Source organism: Pteronotus mesoamericanus, unplaced genomic scaffold (genome assembly GCF_021234165.1).
Source record: "Pteronotus mesoamericanus isolate MK-2021 breed Mesoamerican mustached bat unplaced genomic scaffold, CSHL_Meso_final scaffold_651, whole genome shotgun sequence".
Classification (NCBI taxonomy): Eukaryota; Metazoa; Chordata; class Mammalia; order Chiroptera; family Mormoopidae; genus Pteronotus; species Pteronotus mesoamericanus.
Genome location: NW_026555325.1, coordinates 20,355,698 through 20,371,044, shown reverse-complemented (window position 1 = coordinate 20,371,044; position 15,347 = coordinate 20,355,698). Strand labels below are relative to the sequence as shown.

Sequence of the window (15,347 nt, the reverse complement as noted above, 5' to 3'; positions counted from 1 at the left end):
AGCCTCCAAGACCCCACATAATCTTTCTTTTATGCTTCCCTGACCCCATTTCCTTCTATCTTTCTCCTCGTTTACTACAATCTAGGCCTCGGTTGTCCTGAACATGCCAGTAGGCGTCTAACTCAGGGCATCTTACACTTGCTCTCCCTCTGCCAGAACATGCTTCCCCGAGACACCTTCTGTTGTTGCTCCCTCATACCTCCTAGTGTGGCCTTTTTGGGCCATGTGATCTAAAGTAGCATCCACCATCACTCTGTGTCTTTCCTCTGCTTCCTTCCTTCTCCATAGCACTGATCTCCTCTTGCTGGGTGTGTGAGAACACGAGCACTGCATGAACAAGGATTTCGGCTCCCTCACCACTGCATTTCCACACGTGGAATGGTGGCCACATATTGCAGGAACTCAGTACTTACTTGTGACATGAATGAATAAATGTGCTCCAAGGATGGACTGTTGAAAAATGGGGAGAAAATAGAAAAATGTCAAATACTTGGAGATTTTAAAAAAGGTCCCTTGTGTGTGCTTTCTGTGATCCTAATTCTGCCTCCATCGTCACCTGGCATAACCATTCCTAGCTGCAGCCTAACCTCGGCCCCCTTTCCCCATCTTTGCTTATAACACAGAGCGTCTTTGCCAACTAACATAAGTGAACACTGTAACTGCATGTTATAGATGTGAAATTTTGGTGACTGCATCTCCAATTTCTAATGTATTTTATGTGCATTGATTTAAGGTCATGTTCTTTTTTTTTTTTTAATTGCAGCGTCACCAAATGCCCCAAAACTTGGACCCATGGAGCTGACCACTGTCATTACTGTGCCAGTCTGCCTGTTGTCTGTAGCTGCAGCGCTGACCATTTGGGCGTGCCAAGGTCGGCAGTGCGCACGCAAGAAGAAAAAGAGACAGAACGTGGAGGAGGCCCTCTCTGAATGCAATCTGGTAAACGCTGGAAAAACTCTGAAAGATCTGATATATGATGTGACCGCCTCTGGATCCGGATCTGGTATGTGCCCATGGTTCATTTTTCAGTAAAGGAACTCTTATTTAAAAATAAATAAAAACAATTTTTTTAACAAAAAGAGTCCCAATGTTATGAATTCCATCATTTAAAATGCTAGATATGCTACATGATGAGTTCTGATATAGAAGCTTGTCATAGGATTTGATAAAGAGAAAAAAACATCATGGCCTAAATAATTAAGTCCTTTCAGTTGGGTTTTGTGACTTTACGTATTCAGATTCTCATTCTGACACTCCTTCAGAATTTATTTCTGAAGCGAGAAAGAGTCTCTCTACTCTCCTCTCTTCTCCATTATGATTAGCAATGCTCATTGATGCTCTCCTGATAATGTTTCATGGGCACAAAAGAGTTACTGTATTTAAGGAGTTGAGTTCTGGGGAAGAGACCTCAGTTATGCAAAGAGCACCTTTGCTTGTGGTTATGAAGGTCTTCAGAATCTGCAGGCACCCTTCTGATGTGTGGGTGAAGTTACCAGGGAGCTGACCTGAAATCAAAGTCAAGAATATGTTCTTAAAGCAAAGTCAAGAATATGTTCTTAAAGATGAAAGGGGATATCCCAGCATTCCTGGACTGGCTTTTGCCGCTAAGGTTGTGTGATAATTCTCTTCTTCTTTAACGGAGCTTCAGAACCACTGGGGAGGCAACTCGAGTACCAGGCTGTGTTGTGGCCTAAATGAGCCTTTCTTGTAGCACAAAACATCTGAGAATTTTGGGGGTTTTTGGGGATGGAGCAGAGTTTTTCCTGTAATAACGAACTCCCTAAAATGGCAGCAGGCTCCCTGCTCTCAGATATACTTCCAGAAATCCTGTCAGCATGTGGTATTGCAGAAATGCAAACTAGGGTGAGCCTAGGTGAGCCCCTTCAGATACTCTTTTGTCCCCCTTTCTTTGGAAGCATCACTAAGGATGATTATCCCAAACAGATTTTAAGGAGCTCCCTTTGGCCTCTAGGAGCATCCAGGTAGGAACAGCTGACAGGGGCAGACGACAGAGGGACATTAGCATCTATGTGAGCATTCATATTTAACAGGATGCAGCTATGGACTCACCAAGGAAGCCAGAAAAGAGGCCTAATCTTGTCACCCAGGGAACCCAGATCGTTTGCTGCTTCTGGGGGCAAGGTCACCTGCCCTCTCCCTAACCCAAACCTCATTGTTTATACCTTCACTGCACCTCTTTGGTGGCATGTCTTCACTGGAGGAGTATTGGAAAAAATCTCCAAACTGCAAAGTTTATAAAACTGAAGTCAAAATTAAATTATCGGATAGAAAGAAGGCATTCTTTCCTCAAAAGCGAAGCTTGTTCAGGTTCAGTACCCTTTCCTCCCTTGAGTATTACATTTTGAGGCCCACTGTGCCCTAATTTTTTGAGCACCGGCAACATTCCAAGCACAGAATATGGGCACAGAGCTCTGATGTGTGCCAAGTTCCTTGAAAGCTTAAATAATTTCTTTTTGAGATTTGAGTGATTAAATAACCAGCTACTTAATCACCACCAAGACACTTCAGTTCATCTGAAATGTTAGGCTAAAAGGTGTATATTAGAGCAGCTCTTTGAATATATTTTATATGACCAAGGATTTTCCTTTCAGGTACATGTAATTGAGCTTTTATAACAGGAGACTGTATTAAGAAAGTAGTCATGAACCAGGGCATAAAATAAAAAATTAACGTTAAGTTTTCTACTGTTTTTGTGCATCTTTCAATCCAACCCTGGATTTACTGACTGCTGGACTCTCTGCTCTTTTGATTATGCTAAGATCTCTCCTAAAAAGAAAGTTATAAATGTGCCCACACATGGATGACTTTTTTAATGAGCAATTTGAAAGAGTTTTAGCTGCATATGCTTGGTAGGGACCTTGTCCTAAACTCAGTCGTGGAGGCACTGCCTCTGGTAACCAGGGATGGGTCCATCTGCTGTCAGGCTTCTGTCACAAATGCCCACCCCGAGGGAGGGAATTAGGCAGTTCCACTTCCCTCTGCCTCTTTTAATTGGCCAGTGTCCTTAAAAGAGAGGCAACTTGGTCAAATGTTGAGAAACAAAAATTGTGAAGCTTATCCTTGACCTGGTCAGGGACAGTTTTCAAAGATAAGTAATGCCTGCAAGAGAAGAAAATGGACTGATGTTTTCCTGGACCATCTTTGAGAGTGGATGGTGTCTCAGGTGGCTTCTAAGAGGCTGGGTAGGTCGCTGCTTTTCTCTCATGATACAACACTTCTGATGGATGCTGACGTTGTGAAAGGTACCTTTCCATCAGACAGGCAACAGGTCCTACAACCCCTATGAAAAAGAATAAAATGAACCTATGAGGAAAAGCAATGTCCATTTATCTTCAAATGAAGTCTCTAAGTGTCTAACAAGAATTAGGTTATGTTGGGTCATTGCTTTGAAAGATACTGAGGCAACTTTCATGGAGTTTTACTGTAGCAATTTAATTGCTATGCTGAGTACCTTAGGTAGTGTCTTTTTTTGTTCCTGGTCCATGGCATTGATCATGTGCTTGGTCAATTTGCAGTTTAAAAACATTGGCCTATCTAGTTCTCCAGCCAAATATTGTTGGGTTGTTGGTGATGTGTGTGTGTGTGTGTGTGTGTGTGTGTGTGTGTGCGCGCGCGTGCGTATGCGTTTGCGTGTAAACTGGAGGAGGGAGAAGGGAGATTGGAGTTGTGATTTGGCCAAATAATTGTTAGCACAGCTTTTATTGTATGTGGTCAAGTGGTAAAATTGACTGTAACCTACAAAAATAGCACATATAGTTTTTGCTAGAAATCTTCCCAACAGGGGAGCAATGTGTCATATCCATTAAATGACAAGGGAACAAGAGTTTGGACTGAAACCACTGTTTTAGTTGTGAATCTGCTTCCCACTAGCAGTTTATTCCTGGGCCAGTCCATGATTACTGCAAACCCCCAGTTTTCTCTTCCCCCAAATGATCAATTTGAACCAGATGCTCTAAGAAGAACTTTCTGTCTATGGAACTTTGTGACTAATTGTTGAGACCCATAATGGCAAACTTATAGCCTGTGCTTCTTTAGTTATGGTGGGTGCGTCTCACAATGATGAGAACATGTGAATAAACCATGACTCATGTCAGGAGCAGGGAGGGTCCTCCAGGAGCTTACACAGTTGTTGCTCTGAGGGTTTCCCAGCTGTTGAGTGCAATGACAACAGCTAAACATGACTTGCCAGAATAAATTATAATGGAACCTCTTTAACTATTTTCCTCTAATTATGAGTCATAAATACCCACTGTAGAAATTAAGAAAATGTACGAAATTGGAAAGAAGCCTATCACAACTCACCTCGATTCCACTAAATGGAAATAGCATTCAGCATATTTTCCCTTAAGTCTTTTTCCTGTGCATATTTTTAATAGCTAGGTACACTTATTTAGGTGGATAGAATTTATTGTGCTATTTTTATTTAACATAGCAAAAGGATTTTCCCATATCACTAAGAAATACCTCTTTATAAGAAACATCATTATTATTGGCTCTAAATAATTTGACCTAAGGTGTACTATTAAGGACTAACCATTATAGAGTATGTAACATGCTAGATACTGTGCTAAGTGCTTAACATGCTTGTTAATTCTCATAGTATCCCTATGAGATAGGTAATATTATCATCTCCTGTTTTTCAGACAAGGAAGCCAAAGCTCAGAGAAGTTCAATAACTTGCCTATGGTTAGTTACCACTGACAAGCTGAAATTTGAACCTGGGATTTTCTTATTTGTGCTCTTAATATCTGAACTATATTTAACAATTTTCTGTTATCAGATACTTTTCCTTACTTTTCCTATAAATAATAGTATATTAAACATTTTGACATAATTTTTGTTTGTATTTGCATCAAATCTTTAGGGTAGAGTTATAGAGGTAGAGTTATTGATCCAAAGAATCTAAATATTTTACATGTACTCTTTGAATATTTTTATTCCACAGAAGATATCCATTTGATATTTTCTATGACTATACCTTGCTTTTAGTCTAACATGATTACCTCACTTGATTGTTGCATTTGATTCCTCACTTTCCAATTTTAATTTGGTGTTTTCAAAAAAAGCTCAAAGAATTCTTCTGCAGTTCCAGTTGTACCAGGAGCCACATATTTTATTTTAAAGGCTAATAGCATTTTAAATACTTTTCTGTATTTAGTAATCGGACTGGCTTTAGTGCACAAATCAGGGAGATCTGCAGCAATTCTTAAAATCAGACATCTGCAGCAGCAGTCTATGTTCAAGAAATTTTTATTTGTGATATGAGAAGTTCATATTAAGAATTTAGAATGTTTTTTCAGCATGCTTTGAGATTTAAAGTTTAGTGTATAAAGGTGCTTATTTCTTCAAAATCAATAAAAGTATTAAAGTATTGAAATGTTTACTTTCTATGTGCAAATAATGGTCATCCCGACCGTTGGTTTCTGGCACTTAATGTTTTTAATCAACAATTCCATCTTTTCTTTGGTTAGGTTTACCTCTGTTGGTTCAAAGAACAATTGCCAGGACGATCGTACTTCAGGAAATAGTAGGAAAAGGTAGATTTGGTGAGGTCTGGCATGGAAGATGGTGTGGGGAAGATGTGGCTGTGAAAATATTCTCCTCCAGAGATGAAAGATCATGGTTTCGTGAGGCAGAAATTTATCAGACGGTTATGCTGAGACACGAAAACATCCTTGGTTTCATTGCTGCTGACAACAAAGGTATTTTCAATCTCATTGTTTTCACCAAATAAAATGTTATGTCTGTTATCAGATGAGAGAATAAGTCATCTTTTTGTTTTAGTAATCTCTATATAAAAGTCTAATTTCTTTATTGAGGAAAGAAAAAGCCTTCCTCTTCACCACAAATAAGTGTATATAACCATACGATAAAGCAGAGCAAACCTGTGATATGAAATCATGAGGACACTATAGCCAGGTTGATATTTAAAATATCAGCCTGATGACTGGTGAACCACACAAGCGGATCAGAAGCTTCAACTGAAGCAGAATCCTGGGAGAGTCCTGCCATTATGGGCTTTATCCCTTTAGTTGGTGGGTCACGAAGAGACGCAGAGGCATCCCGGTGTGTGTGCGTGTGTTGACGGGGTGGGGTTTGCTTTGGGTATCCAGGGCAAAGAATGTCACTGGGAGTTTTCAATGGCAGTTCTTAGCTAATCAAGACAGAAATACTTCAGTAGTTTGATAATTGATACAAATATATCAGTGAAAGCTAGCTGAATATTCACCTTTGCTAGGACTAAACTTTTTCATCTGCACAACAAGCTTAAATGCCGGGACTCGCGTTTTCTGTGAACATTACGGAAATGGTGGCAAGCAAGACAATTTTAGTGAAGTTTTTATTAATGTACTCTGAGTATGATTTATCTGGAGGTTTAATATTAACAGCCCCAAATAGTTTTATTTTTTGAGTTTTGTAGAACAAGATAGAGCATCAACTTTCTGGTATTTAAATAATATTCATAAAATACTGTATATATCCCTAAGTAATCAGGGACTGGATATAAATTTTGTGGATTACCCATGCTCTCTTTTCTCTTTTTGCATAGCTTTTACCCATTTAAATGTGTGATAGTTTCTTTACAAGGAAATGGAACAAATGTGAGCAAATCTCCAGTCGATTTAAAAAAAAAATACGAATCAGTAATACATGAACTTTGGGAGGTAGAGATTGTAACTTTTAGCTAAAAAACAAATTATCTCTGGATATCAGGCACCCACCAATACATATGAAAATTAAAAATCTATGATTATTTTTATCTAATATGATTGGGATCATGAAAATATTCATTATTAATTAGATGGCAAAAGAGAAGCTTAAAATTATTGTACATTTTGGCCATGATTATATTTGCTGATAACTTGTCTTATCTGATTTGCTTGAGAGAAACTGAGTAAAGCCAAGATGAGCTTAAAAAAACATTCTTTTCAAATTCTGTACTACATATTCTTTAAAAATAGATCCAGCCTGTTGAAAATGAAACATTTCTTATTAAACTGTTAAGAACTTCTTTTCCTTCCTGTTGTTAAGGTAAACTACCTACTGGTTAGATTAATTAGCCATGTGGTGAAGGCAGTAATGTCTGTAGTTATATGGATCTTCTTCATGGACTAATTTAATCATGACATTTATTGGATTATAAAACAGTATGTACAAGAAAGATCATTCTTGATTTTCTCTCCAGTTACTGGTCTACCTCTGTCAATGGCTTACTTGTCAGTGGCTTTGTGCCTGATTCCAAATGGTCTGTATCATCACTTTCATCCTCATGCATTTTTGTATCTCTTGCAACACTTACAGTTTCACTTTTTAGTCAACTGTCTGACAAAGACATTGATGTGAGAAGGCAAAGATAGCCACTGGTGTTAAGCTGGGAGAGAGGTGCGAATAAGGGTTCATTTTATATGAGGTCAGTTTATTAGTGAACTTTATCATGTTTTGTTGATTATTTCATTACTAGGAAATTTTAGCACTACTGTATTTGGGAATTAAATGTTTAGATAATGAGGAGCTCTTGTACATAAAACACTGCATAGAAAAATTCCTTAGCAAATATTCATTGTAATTTCATTTCTTTGAGCATCAGAACTGGTCAGGACTGCCCAGGCCTATTGTAGGCACTTTATCCTGAAAGCTAAATCTAACTCTAGGGATTCTAATAGCTAGAGAAGTTTTAGGCTAATTTCTCTTCTGCTAAAAATCTTTTATAAGCTCAATTAGCTTTTGGTTAAATGGGTGAATTATATAAAAATGTCTAGTTATTGTGTTTGGCTCTTAATAGAAGCTTTTGAGGGAAAATCATTAATTTCATATTTGAAAGGTGAATAACATGAACACTTTTAGAATGCTAGAGCTCCTTTAACAGGAAGAATACATTGTGTAAATTTGTTGTATTTCTGTTTTTTAATAGTGTAGTCTTTCTTAAAATCTCCAGAGTAATTTATATTACAACACTGAACCTAAGTGCATCTCTCAGTAGTTTCTCCTATAATGTGGTTGCTATTACCAGCAAGTTTTAATATAGAGGGAATAAGAAAGAGTTGCTCAGTTAGAATCACTGCCTCACAGCTTCCTGTATCTACGGTGGGTACATATAACACATGTAATATATCAACATCTTCAGAAACTCATTGAGAATTTTTGCTTTACAAACTCGAACTGTAAGCATTTTCCATGAAGGAATTAACTTTGCTTCGTTAACAATACAGATTTACTTTAAACACTGACATTTGTTAAAAGCTTTTGGCTTCTTTCTTGACATATATTTATAGCTACATTTTTTTTTCTGGTTAGATAATGGAACTTGGACTCAACTTTGGCTTGTCTTGGAATATCATGAACAGGGCTCCTTATATGACTATTTGAATAGAAACATAGTGACAGTCTCTGGGATGATCAAACTGGCACTTTCAATAGCTAGTGGTCTGGCCCACCTTCATATGGAGATTGTTGGTACACAAGGTATGTATTTTCATTCTATTTCTTTCCCCTTAAATAGAAAGATAGGAACACTAAGTTGTATCTTAGTGTTTAGTTGTATCTTACTCCATTGCAATTATCAAATGTAAAGAAACACTAAAGGTACTTTATAAAGATGAAGATTTTGTCATGATAGTGCCATCTCTCATCTGCATACTTGTCATTTTGTATATCATCCATAATAATATTTTTATTCCTGGTGACTCCATCTTTGCCATTTAGCCTATACACCTGGGAAATCTTGCTTTGGTGGCAAGTGCTTTATATTCAGAAAATACAAATAATTTAAATGTTTATCTTTGATAATTAAAATAATTGGAAAGGGTAATGTGATCTTGAAAACATATGTACATATTATGTACCCAAAGGCAAAATGATGCTCATTGTCTTCTATTTGTTAAGTTAATAAGGAATTGGCTCTAGAAAGTCTTTAGTCAGGGTGGTAGTTCCCAAATTTGGATTCATGATACCTTTACTCTCTTAAAAATTATTGAAGACTCCCAAAAGTTTTTGTGTATGTGAATTATGTCTATTAATATTTATTAGAACTAAAATTGAGAAATTAAAATATACTAATTTCCTTAAAACAGCAGTTATTTAACCAATTAAATAGTAAATACATAACAATTTTTAAAAATTTATCTAATTTTTTTGTAATACAAAAACCAGTCTAGTAAAAATTATGGTTTTGTTTTGCATTTTTTGTGAATCTCTTTAATGTCTAGATTTTCATACCCGTTCTTCATTCAATCTGTTCTAATATGCTGTTTCAGTTGAAGTATGTGAAGAAAAGGTGATATCGCACAGATATGTTGTTGGAAAACAGTCTCAAGGACCCCCAGGGATCTTTGGGTCACATTTGAGAACAGCTGATCTAGGTAGTAGAAGTTTGAAACTTGTTTTATAAGCGAATATTTGTGGTTTTTATGTGGACGTAATAATGCTGATTCTTTCCCTATATATTCAGCAAACATATATTAGTGGCTACTAAACGTTACCTAGTGATCTAAGCATTGGAGGCATGGTGATGACTAAGACCTATGCAGTGCGTAGTCTAGTTGGGAAAGACGAATAATGAAACATGCATATGAATAAACAAGACAATTTCAGTAGTGGTAAGAGCTATAAAGAAGGTAAAATGGGGTACTCTGATGGAGGATGACTTGGGATAAGGAATGGGTGGTCAAAAAGAAGACCTCTTTTAGGTGACATTTGAGCCAAGTCTTCAAAATCCTTTTGGAGAGATTCAATCTTCAGTAATGAAGAAAGTCAATGTGTTTTTCTTATGCTTCGCAGGTAAACCTGCCATTGCTCATCGAGATATAAAATCAAAGAATATCTTAGTGAAAAAATGTGAAACTTGTGCCATAGCAGACTTAGGATTGGCTGTGAAGCACGATTCAGTACTGAACACTATTGACATACCTCAGAATCCTAAAGTGGGAACCAAAAGGTGAGGTAACTTATTTGGGTAGCACAGTAAGACTTATGGCTGCCCCGTGAACACGAATGCCTGGGATGTGGGTGGGGAAGGGGCAGCAGGTCCAAATGGGAAATCATTAAGTCCAAGAAAGCAAGAAATCTCTGGGACACTGAGAAATTAGTGGTACAGTGGTTACAAAGCATTTTGCTCGTATAGAAAGTAGAATTTGGCCAGAGGTGAGGATTGGTGAATAAGATGGTGGTGTGTTGTTTTTAGTGTGCCACATTCTGGGAATACATTTTCCTACAGAGAGGAAGAAAAAAATGTCAGTAGCATACAGCTCCTCCGCAGCCTTTATACCTCATAAATGACCTGAAACTCAGAGCTAGTTCTATATGCTCAGGCTTTGAACAACAGATACAGAATCAATATAGTGGACTAGAGAGGTGAGGGACTATTAATCATATATACATATATGTTCTATTGTGTTCTCTGAATATTCAAAAATATTATATAATAACTTATGTATTTACCTGTAGTTGTATTTATCCTGAAATCTCCCAGATTGGTGTGTATTAAGATAAAAAGGGTTTGGACTCAGTTCCCACTTTCAAGGAACTGACTCTCTGAAAGTTAGGAACAAACATGACATAAACAGAGTATACCACACATGTCAGGACAGGCCCATTAGTAATGGGATGTCTGGTGTTTTCTTGTTATGGCCAGCCTGTGGCCGTAGGGCCAACATGCTTCCATTTCCTTTTATTTGTATTTCAGGCTCTGTGCCACTTTGACATAATTCCAGGTTTCTTGACCTTGAAATGAGAAACAACCAAAACATTTCCTAGAGCTGTTAAAGGCCCTTGAGGGCAGAGAATTTCTAAGCTGGCATAGTTGGCCTCCAAGCCATATTTGAGAGTCCAGGCCAGTCCCTCTGAGTCCTTCACTTGCTTCCTTGGAGACTTTAATGAGACCCCAGCAACACTTCAGGACAGTTTATTCAGACTGGGCAGTCCTAAGGGACTTGTTTTTTTTCCCTATAAAAAGCAATCTTTGACTTGCCCTTCTGACAGTCCCCACGTTAGGGACCCTCAGGGAAGCCTTGGATGCCGATTCCCTTAGGGGATATAAAACTTTTTAAAACAGTTTGGGATCATGCTGCTTCTCATTTGAGTATTCTGAAAAATTCTTAAAATCTTCCTAAGACAGCTAGGCTCAGTCGGGTCCAATGACCTGTGGATTATTTTGATTTAGTCCTATTAAAATAGAACTGTAATTTTGTCAGAGCCAATATATGATATGCACATATTGCTTGAAGCCAATGTATGATAAAATTGCTCCTTCAGAGCAGGTATTTGTGGAACACTGCTGGGCCCTGTGTTGGAGTTCCGGGCCACAGTGAATAAAACATACTCTTTGCCCTCAAGGAGCTTTCTTTGGCAGCAAGCTACTGGTGGAAATTGTTTCATTTCTCCTGCTGAGTGTCTGGCTTACTGAATCCTCTCCAGATTGTGCTTTCCAAGTGTTTGGCTCCTGGCGCACATGCTCTAATGCCGAGGGAATGACCTCTAGTTCTATTTAAAATATTTTAAAAAAATATGGTTGATTTAATAACTGTATTATTTCATTTTATTCTGTTATTGTGGTTCTGATCCACCTGTGAAATTAATGTAAGCTATCTTGACTTATATTTTATATCAGGATTTATTAAGATTGTGTTTTACTGGATTGCTATAAATTGATACACAGACTCTGAAAAGTGCATGTTTTTGAAGGTATATGGCCCCTGAAATGCTTGATGATACAATGAATATGAATATCTTTGAGTCCTTCAAACGAGCTGACATCTATTCTGTTGGTCTGGTTTACTGGGAAATAGCTCGGAGGTGTTCAGTTGGAGGTAAGATTTTGGGCGTATTCTTTCTGTCTGCCTTTCCTTGACATTCTGAATGCAACATATGATGTTCTATCTTTTTTTTTCCTAAGTGCTATTTTGAATTGTTTCTTAATATTTCAGAGACTACCTTTTGGCTTACATTTTAAGTGGCAAAAATGAAGTGTCCTGCATATAATGGAGATTTTATATTATGAACACTGCTTAGGTGGGGGTGACGGTTCTCCTGATATTCTAATTTCTATAATGACACTTTGCGAAGCACTTGGAACTTGTATTTGAGTTTGGTTTGCATGCAATTAGATGTATTCCTATTTTATAACAGAAATGAAATCCAAAGAAGTTCAATGGCTTGCCAAGGCCACAGGACTTGAACTGAAGTCTTCTGATTCTCAGGCTTTTCTTCTTTTCTTTCCTGTGATGAGGAAAGTGTGGGGGATAAAGTGGAGGTTGGAGGTGAGCAAAGACTTAAGTTCCTGACTCTGCTGCTCCTAGCAGTTTAGAGAGGAATAATGAGAGGAAGAATTTGAGAGGGTGAAGTCCTACAAATGCAGTGTGATGGAACTGCTGCATCAGTGAGAAAAGTAAATACTTTGATTAAATGGTATAGAAGCAGGGGTGTCCAACCCGCGGCCCTCAGGCCTCATGAGACCCAGGATGGCTGTGAATGTGGCTGGACACAAAATTGAAAATTTACTGAAAACCTTTTTTTTTTTTTTTTTTTGCTGATTACTTTTCATTAGTGTTTATATATTTTATGTGTGGCCCAAGACAACTCTTTTTCCAGTATAGTGCAGAGACGCTGAAAGGTTGGACACCCTGTTAGAGTTTTCTCTTTCAAGTGAGACAGACTTAGGACTTAAAACAGATGTGGTTTAGCAACTTCCTGAATATCTGACTTAGGCAAGTTACTTGGTCTCATTTTCCTCATTTGCAAAATGAAGAAATAATAAAACTGACTCCACTGGCTTTGGGAATTTAATGGATTAATTCAATTAATTTATGTGAAGCTTTTAGTACAGAGTATGCTTCTACTTAAATAGTCAATGAAAGAACTGTCATTATTAAAACACTGTCACTTTTTGCATTTTGTATTGATTCATTTTTGCCTTACATCAATCTTATTTTAAAAAATTGGAAAACTTACAAGTTAAAATTGTATTTGAATGAGAAAACAAACTTCCCCCATTGTTTATGGATGAGATAATAAAACATTCAGCAAGATGAAACTATTTGTAGAAGCAATCCAAATAGAGTGGTGTGGAACACAGACACTGGTCTCCCTGAGCCTGGGGTTCAGTTCCAGATCTGCCACTTACAAGCTGCGTGATTGTCAGCAAAATCACGTCTCTCTTTGTGCCTCAGTTTTCTTGTTCTATAAAATAGGGATAATATGATACTTTCTTTAGGCAGTGGTTTTGGGGAATGATTAGTTAAAAAATATAAAGGGGCTTAGGACATGCTTGGCAAATAGCAAGATTCAAACAAGTTCGTCATTATTTTTTAAAATTTTATTGATATTTGTCAAGATTTGCTTTTTGGTTTTTGTCTTTAAGTTTTCTTCAGTTGTCAGAATAGTAATGTAATCAACATGATTTGAAGTTCATTTTCTAATATTATGATTTATCTTAAATATTTTAAATTAAAAGGACTGTAGTTAATTCAAATGATTTTATAAGAAAATTCTCAAATTCAAGTACTATTCTGGTAATTGAGGTTTAGTCTTTGTCCATGTATTTGAGACTTTTTAAATATTAACCTTCATGTTAAACCATCCATCTTCATATACGTTGGTTGCTTCTTGGAAACAGTCTCAGGTATAGGAGTTCTAAAATCCAAATATAAGAAATTTAGCTTTTAGAAAATTGCCTAAAAATTTTCAAAACGAAAAAGCTGCTTTATTTTGAAAAATTTATTAATGAAATATAAATATAAAGTTATTAAAGAAATATACTTTATTGATAGAGCAATGAGGCTATGCTATAAATTTCATAATTAGGCATTTCTTTTTAATTGTATAATGGAACATTATGTAAATCAAAATTTCTATAATATAAATTATATTTTATATAATTATCAAAATTGTATACATTTAATATATTCATATAAAAAGTATTATCTAAAATAATTACATGTAATTTTTGTATAGATTATGTGTAAAATTACACACATTTCTATACTTTAAAATATTATAAACTTATATAATAACTATTCAACTGATTGCTTTAAATTTATACATTTAGTTTTATAGTGATAACATAGTTTTAATAAACCTGGCTTTCTGGTTTTCCATGGTGACATGTGCCTAGAATACTTAATTAGTATTATTTTAAAATAAGCATCTTTGTTTATTATTCACATTGGGATATTTATTGTGCAAATTTCTTACAGGAATTGTTGAGGAGTACCAGTTGCCTTATTATGACATGGTGCCTTCAGATCCCTCAATAGAGGAAATGAGGAAGGTTGTTTGTGACCAGAAGTTTCGACCAAGTATCCCAAACCAGTGGCAAAGCTGTGAAGTAAGGCTAAGTTCTTATGCATATGTTTTCTATTATAATTTTGAGGTACCTATCAGGGAGGATTGTCAGAGACCATACAGTTCCTCTCTTTTAATCCAGGCATCCAATTAATTTATTTCATATATGTAGGTGTATGTCTTTGATTTTATCCCCTTCAGCTATATATATTATATATAATGCTAAGTTATGGGGCAGTAATAAACTCTGACATCCCAGTGACTTTACACAACAAGATTTTATTTCTTGCTATGCAAAGTCCCCTGCAGGTTAGGTAACTTTTTAACAGCATCCGTGCTCCCTGTATGGTTCAGTAACCCCCGTGACTTTGGTCTTGGGTTTCTATTTCAACACACAGTTTTTAGGTGTTTAGGTCAAGAGAAGAGAGGAGCTGGAGGGCCCATTCATACTGTTGCAAAGGGTATAATTTTCTTCTTTTTTATGGCTGAATAGTATTCCATTGTGTAAATGTCCTAACCTCCTCATATTGTTTTAAATTTACTATTTGTTCATCAGAGCTTAGCATCAATTCCCAGGTTTGTGGTTTTGCTTCTCTCGTAGTATGTTTTGTGTGAGTAAAGTCTTTGATATGTTTCTCTCTTAAAGGCACTCCGAGTCATGGGGAGAATAATGCGCGAGTGCTGGTATGCCAATGGGGCAGCCCGCCTCACTGCTCTTCGTATAAAGAAGACTATTTCTCAACTTTGTGTCAAAGAAGACTGCAAAGCCTAATGATGATAATCATGTTAAAAAGAAGTCTCTTACAGCTTTCTTTCTCCTTTTCCCTCTATGTGAATGTTTTTTTTCCTTTTTTTTGTTGTCTACCTCAAAGATAATGCAGTTCAGTATTTAAGCTCAAAGGCAGCGTGAAAAAATAACTCTCAAATCAAGCAGGTGTTGACTTTATCCAATCATTATGTTGTCTTTAATATTTTTTTGAAAAGCAACGCATCAACACATCTATTTAATAAGAAAGCTATTGTAAAAGTATAAAATAAGCTACAAAAAT

At 36.6% G+C, this 15,347-nt stretch overlaps 1 protein-coding gene across 3 annotated transcripts in view; it reads left to right on the top strand.

Moving 5' to 3' along the window:
* The window catches only part of ACVR1C (activin A receptor type 1C), a 34,081-nt gene extending 19,011 nt beyond the window's left edge, over positions 1-15,070 (top strand). Inside the window, exons 2-8 of one of the 3 annotated variants that reach the window (XM_054562643.1) lie at positions 764-1,003; positions 5,493-5,723; positions 8,317-8,484; positions 9,799-9,955; positions 11,701-11,825; positions 14,211-14,341; positions 14,945-15,070. In XM_054562643.1, the coding sequence (XP_054418618.1) occupies positions 764-1,003; positions 5,493-5,723; positions 8,317-8,484; positions 9,799-9,955; positions 11,701-11,825; positions 14,211-14,341; positions 14,945-15,070 (1,178 nt within the window). The remainder of the gene's footprint in view (positions 1-763; positions 1,004-5,492; positions 5,724-8,316; positions 8,485-9,798; positions 9,956-11,700; positions 11,826-14,210; positions 14,342-14,944) is intronic. The other 2 variants (XM_054562644.1, XM_054562645.1) reach the window with 2 other exon arrangements.
* The last annotated feature ends 277 nt before the right edge of the window (positions 15,071-15,347 follow it).